A 6,900-nucleotide genomic window follows, 5' to 3' on the forward strand; every position below is an offset into this window, starting at 1 on the left:
CACACACACACACACACACACACACACACACACACACATTTATTTATTTATTTTTTTCCCCGGAATTTTCAGAAAAGTCCACTTTCATCTCTGACTTTATAAAAGTCCATTCCAGAACAATTTCTGGCGCCATTATAGGCTGCAGTACCAAATAATATCAGCTATTCAAATTGTATTTATTAATTTTATTTTTTTGTGTACATGTGCATTCATTCTGCAGGTCAGACACCACACCATTGCTAAATAACTCCACGCAGGACAGGATGTTTGACACCATGTCGGTGGAGATTGAACAGCTGCTGGCCAAAGTAAGTGCATTACCAGTGTCCTTCAAAATTATAGTGTGATGAGAAAATGAAAGTGTGCAATGCAGTTGGGGGGGAAAAAAACATTTTGCAGCAGAACCATTGTGTACTAATTACTACATTCCAGAATTATTATAATTTTCACCCTTTTTACTTATTTTGTAGTTCATATTTTTTGAGTTAAAGGTATTCAACTGTATTTAGTTTGAAACTTAGCAGCATTTTTATTTATTTTTTGATAAAAAGAAACTTCAAATTAAACATTTTAAATTATTCTATACGCATGTCTCCCTGTGACAAATCAAATGTTCATCATCGTCATTGTGAATATACTTCTACTGTATCCCAGCCGTTAAGTGCGTAGCTTTTACTATATATCGTAAGCAACTGCACATCTACTGCCACACGCCTTTTGATTTTCTGGAAGGTTCTTTTCCTCATCCTCAGCCTTTGTTTTTACAAATGCATATATTTTTGATCACACTCTTGTCAGTTGACGGCGGTAAATGACAAGATGGCAGAGTACACCAATGGTCCGGGCACAGCTTCATTGAATGCTGCACTAATGCACACCCTCCAGAGGCACAGAGACATCCTACAGGTTTACCCACTCATTCATCATCTTCCATACTTGTACACACAAACATGCAAACACATTTTAATGGCATTGTTTCTTATCCTGTCTCTTAATTTTTCCATTCCAGGATTACACACACGAATTCCACAAAACTAAAGGAAACTTCTTAGCCATTCGGGAACGGGAAGACCTATTAGGATCTGTCAGAAAGGACATTGAGTAAGTAAACTACCGTAATTCAGAATATGTTGGTCATGGGCTACCATTGTGGAGACATATAATGTACAAACTCAATTCCAATACAGTTGGTTAAACTGGGATTGAGGGGTGTGCTCCAGTGAAAATGGCTGCCATCGAATGAGTTAACTCCATAAGTGTGTGTGTTCGTGTATTTTGCAATGCGACCACAGAAGTTGACCAGTGATAGAAAAGGGGAATTGTGTGATGATAGAGTCGAAGAACGGGAACTATGTGCCATGTGTCCAGCGTCCATGTCTCTGATCTGGATGCGCATTACAAAATGGATAAAGTGACAATTACAAATCTACAGACTGTCTGCTACAAAATACACTTGGATGGCATAGACTTGAGCCCACTCCGACCCTTTGGAGTATCAGCAGAAGAGAAAATAGGTAGATGCTTTTGTTGCAGCCGTCATTTGGCCAGACAGGGGGCAGGAGAGATCCTCTGATACAGTTTCCCCAAGATTTATGTGTAACAGTGCTCTTTTGGATTATAAAACAGCCACTGGCTTGTTTCTGTGAACAACGCAACAGTTTAGCAAACACAGCACAGTGTTCCCATCTTGGAAAATCTGTTGTGGGTTCAAATTGGAAAAGCAATTTTTGCACATGCGAGCACATAAATGTTACTGTGGTTGTCGCTATTCCATTTCATAAGAGCAACATGAAGCAGAGTTGAACGCGGACTACTGCTCCCGCATTTACTGTCAGCCACAAAAAAAAAAAAAAAAGACGACAGCATTGTGCCCTTTTAAAAAGCCTTGCCTCATCCCTGCTGCTTGGCTTGGCCCTACCACGGTGAGTGCATTATAACATTGTTGATCCATTTGACGCCTGTACTGGGAATTAAATGGATGCATTTGTTATACAGTGTCCACTTAATCATTTTATTTATTTTATATACTTTTTCCCGCCCCCTCACTTTGCCTTTTGCGCTTTATCTCATTCTTTTCTCCATGATAGGGTGGGGCTGAATTAAATGACCAGAAACCAGCAAGAAGCTTAGTCACCAGATGCTGATAAATGGGCTGCATCAAAAAAATGGGTGTGGAATGTTCACTTTGCCACTTGTGTGGTATCCATCACATTCACGAAAGGGGAAACGGAGCCTTCTTTCTCATTGTAGGATGGTGCTGTTAAGTATTTACATGGAAGTACGTTTTTCTTTGTGACTTTGTAAAATGTCGTCTTCCGTTAACTGCTACGTGCAAATGTAAAATCCTCGTTTTGTGGTGTCCCTTGATGGAATCTTCTTGTTGTACCTGGTAGTTGCCCCAGTGATGCCCATCGGCAAGGGTTTTTGGGCATTTGTTAAACAGGTTTTCCTGGGTTCCCCTTCCTCAACCGAGGGAACGCGCGGGCGTTTCACTTTTACCCCCGACATGGAGGTTTGTGGGACTAGGTTAGACATTGCAGAGAGTTTGGACCAGGAACCTGATCCAAAGAAAGTTTGCTCTTCGGATGTTGGACAAGGTGATCTTTGTTTGTTGCACGTTCTCGCCATTTAGTCCGAGCTCCGTGCTGTCCCGTTCTCACAATCCTGCTCGATCGTACTTGTTTTAAAAAGCTCGCACAAACAACTGTGTGAACTGTTGCGGCCATTTACCATGCCTATGACTCTTTAGAATTTTTGCAGTGCTGCTCTCTTTAGAACCACTCATGCAAAGTCACGGCTAATGCAAGTGGATGTTTCCTCTCACGACTGCTTCACATTAAAGCCTTTCTACTGGTGAACCGCAGGAAAGCTTTTAATGTAACAGCTATGAAAGGAAATCCTGTGGTTTTGGTGCCTGCTATTGCAAAGATACCGGTTGACTCAGAAGTTAGGCCAAAACTCCCAATGATAATGCAAGATTGAGTTCCGGCTATCCGGTGCTCGAAATGTTGCCAAGCAACACTTTACCACCATTCCACTTTTTGAAGACAAGGGAAATGAGGGAAATGTTTTGAGGATTCACCCTGAAATATTCACAAAGTCAGAGCTTCAAGAAGCTTCTTGACTCGACCCCGAAGCGATTCGCATGCCGCTTTCCTTAATTATTCAAAGCGTCACCCTGTGGCAACAGGAAATGGCTCTCCGGAGTGTGACACTCAGCCTAATATGTCCTTGATAGTCTCAGAGAGATGTTTGGGGATTTCAACATCTGCTCCGTGCCTTTGACTTGGAGGACAATGCATCTATTTTGTCATCACCTAAAACAAGAAAACCAGTCTTCTAAGCCAACAGTTATAAATTGTCGCCTATATCTTAACCGGTATGGTTTTTTGTTTTTTTTCCTCTTTTAGAACGTATAAGAGTGGATCAGGAGTTAACAACAGAAGAACAGAGCTGTTTTTGAAGGAACACGAACACCTGAGAAAGTAAGTTCCCATCACGTGTGGCCTGTCAATTCTCTTATGTTCGACTACAGCTAGCTGACTTTATTGTAGGCCAGCTAGCTGAGGCAAGTTTGAAATCTGAAACAGTTGCATAGTTTAATAGAGGTTACGTTGCATCGGCCCACGCCGCTGATTCTAAAGCCCCTGGAAGCAGCGCAGTCAAGAGAAACGACACTACCAAATATAGGATAGACTTCATATAATTTCATGGAGCACATATTAGAATTTTGGCTGTAAATGTGGATTAGTGCATCTGGTCGTACAAAAGGTGAGATAAGGTAAGAAAACCTTTATTCGTCTCACAATGGAGGCGTTTCTTCCTCTGCGTGCGAGTCCAGCATATTCCATCAGGATTGTGTCAAGTGACATTTTCCCACTTAACCACAGCCCATATTACAAGGTTTCTTTCCCCTGACCATAGGAGGGAGAGGAGATAGAACAGTGCAGCTGTACAATAAGTTGCACTTCATTGATTGACACTTGATAATATTCGAGACATGGCATAGGCAATAATGCCTGAAGAAAAATGTTTAAAACGTCTGACTTTCACTTGTATTGCACCGGTGTGCACGATGAATCAGAAGTGGAATGCTTCACCGAGTATTTGTTTGAAGTGTTCTTGTAGCTCCTCACCTCGTTTTTGTGATATCATAAGTTGCGCATGGCGTTCAACAGATGAGCTAGATACACACTAATTTAAGAGACGTTGCACACTGATTCAATTTGCTCTAAGTGCTGTCAATCTTTGCGCCATGACCGGTGCTTCTTATCTGTGACTCACATTCGTTGTATCTGTTTTTCCATCTCTTCGCCATAAAGGTGGGTGTTGATAAATAAACTAGAGGGGCGGAGGTGCAAGAACAGCTAAAGGTCATGGTCACACAGACGAGGAGTTGCTGTCAAAAATATGCCATACTTTTGTGTGTTTGGTTTCAACATTGCTTTTGACGGATTGTCCAGGAAATGTACAATCGCTCTTGGCCCATTCAGGTGGACACTGTAAATCTGGTGATGCAATTTTAAAGGTTCATCTAAATGCAGGTAGTGTTCAATGTGGCACTGTTCACTTGAAACCTTCTTGCATCTTCCCCTCACAACGGCTTTTGTATGATTTTCCAAGTTTTCATTTCACTGCGGTAGAGGGAGTTGACAAGATGGTTAGTTTTCAGCTAAATTACAAACCGAAAGCCCACTGAACACTCGGGCTATCAATTTCTCCGTGGCCCCAACATGTAAATGAGACAACATTCTTCAGGGACTTGTGTGATGCATCGTTGTGCTGAGGATGATTGGTATCATTATTTCTTGATTTCTAGCCAAACAGCAGACTCTTGAAGGTAAAAGTTGAAGATGTTTCATGTCTTCGGCGATTTCTTGTGGCTCAAGTTCGATTGAAACGGGAGAGGCCTTTAGCATTTAATTGCTCTCAAAATGACATTAGTCTGGTAACAGAAACCACACATTAAGCGGGATGACTTCGAAGCGTTCTTGAAAGTGGGCTCATCAACCACGACGTACCGTCTTTTTGGTTTTGGCTTGTTTGCTTTACGAAAGCAACCAAATTGACTCCCATTATGTCATTCATTCCAGAGAGCTGGATGTTTTTTTAGAAACCTAATTTACAAAACTAGTGGAAATGTGTCTTGTTTTTACTGAGTATCCTTTCATGTTTGTTTCTATCATCACCAGCGTATGTACGCAAACAGGTCAGCACAGCACGCTGATGTGTGGACACACTAGCAAAGAACAGTGGGAACAGTCGACTTGATCAAAAAATCAGATATGCCTGCACTCTGAGCAGGATTGTAGCCACACAGTTTTCTAATTTAGATGTGAAAGCAAAAGTTTTGAAGAGCTCATTAACTGTGTCTCGGCATGTATGTGGAGGGTTTTCCTCTCTGGCTCCCATTTTAACACAATTAAATGTTCATTACTCCTGGTTGTCCGTACTAGAAATACTGTCGATGACCAATTTATCCATTTCTTTCATTCCATGTGTAGTTCTGATCGACTGATGGATGACACAATAAGGTAAGACTTTCCTCCGTTGCGATACTTAATTGCTGCTGTCACATCCAGGAATCGACACTGGCTAATTGTCACGTATGGATGAAATGGTTGTTCGTCGTCCTGTTTAAGAAAGAAAAACAAAATGGTCACTTCAATTGACAGTACTTTTTTTTCTCCTCACTCTTTGGCATCAAACTGTAAATGGTGACTGATTACAGAGAAAGTGCGAAAAGAAGCTTCAGCTCTAATTTCAATGCAGTCGTTCATATTGAAAGGAAGTGGATGGGAAGTTGCTGCCGTCGGCAAGTTGTTGGTACCTGACTGAGGAGAACACGATCCCCTTCTTGGTATTGCTCGGGGGACTTGACTGTCCCCTCAGCAGTGCCCGCCCCGAGGAAGGCACACGGCCTCGCACGACATGGCCTTGAAACGCTGCTCTTGAACGTTGCCCGCTCCCTCAATGGGATGGAAGGTGGTCTGCCGCAGCCCCTCCTTATACTCTTCATTCCTCCTAGCATACAAAAAAGCCTTAACAACAACTTGGGTTGCCTTGTAGGGAAGAGTAAACCAATAAATACAACACGCGGCCTTTTGAGAAAATGTTGGCAGGATGCTCCGTAGTTTTGTGTTGATTCATTTTCCACCTATCCATATCATTTGCCCTTGTCTTTGTAGCATTGCCATGGCAACCAAGGAGAATATGACGTCCCAAAGGGGCATGCTGAAATCCATCCAGAGTCGAGTCAACACGCTGGCCAGTATCCTTTTTGCCGTTGAACCGCTTTCCTTGCTTTGTTTTCAATCGGATCATTTGGTATTGTCCTTAATGCTTCGCTCTCCAAGACCGTTTCCCAGCCATCAACAGTCTCATCCAACGAATCAATCTTCGGAAGCGACGAGACTCCCTCATCCTTGGTGCCGTGATTGGCGTCTGCACCATTCTTCTCATGCTCTACGCTTTTCACTGAGTTTCAAAAAGCGGCGAGTCGGTCGGCTATTTGATGTGTAAGACCGTCGGGAAAACGGTTCGTGATTGAGGACCCCGGGAGACTCCTTAGCACACGGATGTAACGTCTGTCCAACAACAAGATCTTCTGAACTTATATCTAGCTGTAGGACAGATGGACAACATTACTGGTGGGTGGATACTTTGCCAGCTCCAGGATACAGGAAACAAAAGTACTAATAACTAGAAACTTGTATCATAATGCCCCGGAAGAGACACTGTTCTGTTGATGAACTGTTGGAATATGTGACCATGTTTTTTTTTTCTCCACATTGCAAAGATTTTTATTGGAATGATTCTTTTTAATTGATGTGCCAGTTTGAAATGGGTGTTAATACAAGTTAATAAATTATTCATATACATTTGTTGTAAAAATTAAGT

The 6,900-nt window shown here is 42.1% G+C and overlaps 1 protein-coding gene across 1 annotated transcript in view; it reads left to right on the forward strand.

Annotated features, from left to right (window-relative positions):
- The window catches only part of gosr1 (golgi SNAP receptor complex member 1), an 8,714-nt gene extending 1,831 nt beyond the window's left edge, over positions 1-6,883 (forward strand). The window contains exons 3-9 of the mRNA XM_019886001.1: positions 221-308; positions 799-906; positions 1,010-1,101; positions 3,411-3,485; positions 5,505-5,534; positions 6,189-6,271; positions 6,357-6,883. Of these exons, the coding sequence (XP_019741560.1) occupies positions 221-308; positions 799-906; positions 1,010-1,101; positions 3,411-3,485; positions 5,505-5,534; positions 6,189-6,271; positions 6,357-6,481 (601 nt within the window). The 3' untranslated portion in view covers positions 6,482-6,883. The remainder of the gene's footprint in view (positions 1-220; positions 309-798; positions 907-1,009; positions 1,102-3,410; positions 3,486-5,504; positions 5,535-6,188; positions 6,272-6,356) is intronic.
- The last annotated feature ends 17 nt before the right edge of the window (positions 6,884-6,900 follow it).

Source organism: Hippocampus comes, unplaced genomic scaffold, assembly GCF_001891065.2.
Source record: "Hippocampus comes isolate QL1 unplaced genomic scaffold, H_comes_QL1_v1.1 scaffold29, whole genome shotgun sequence".
Taxonomy (NCBI): domain Eukaryota; kingdom Metazoa; phylum Chordata; class Actinopteri; order Syngnathiformes; family Syngnathidae; genus Hippocampus; species Hippocampus comes.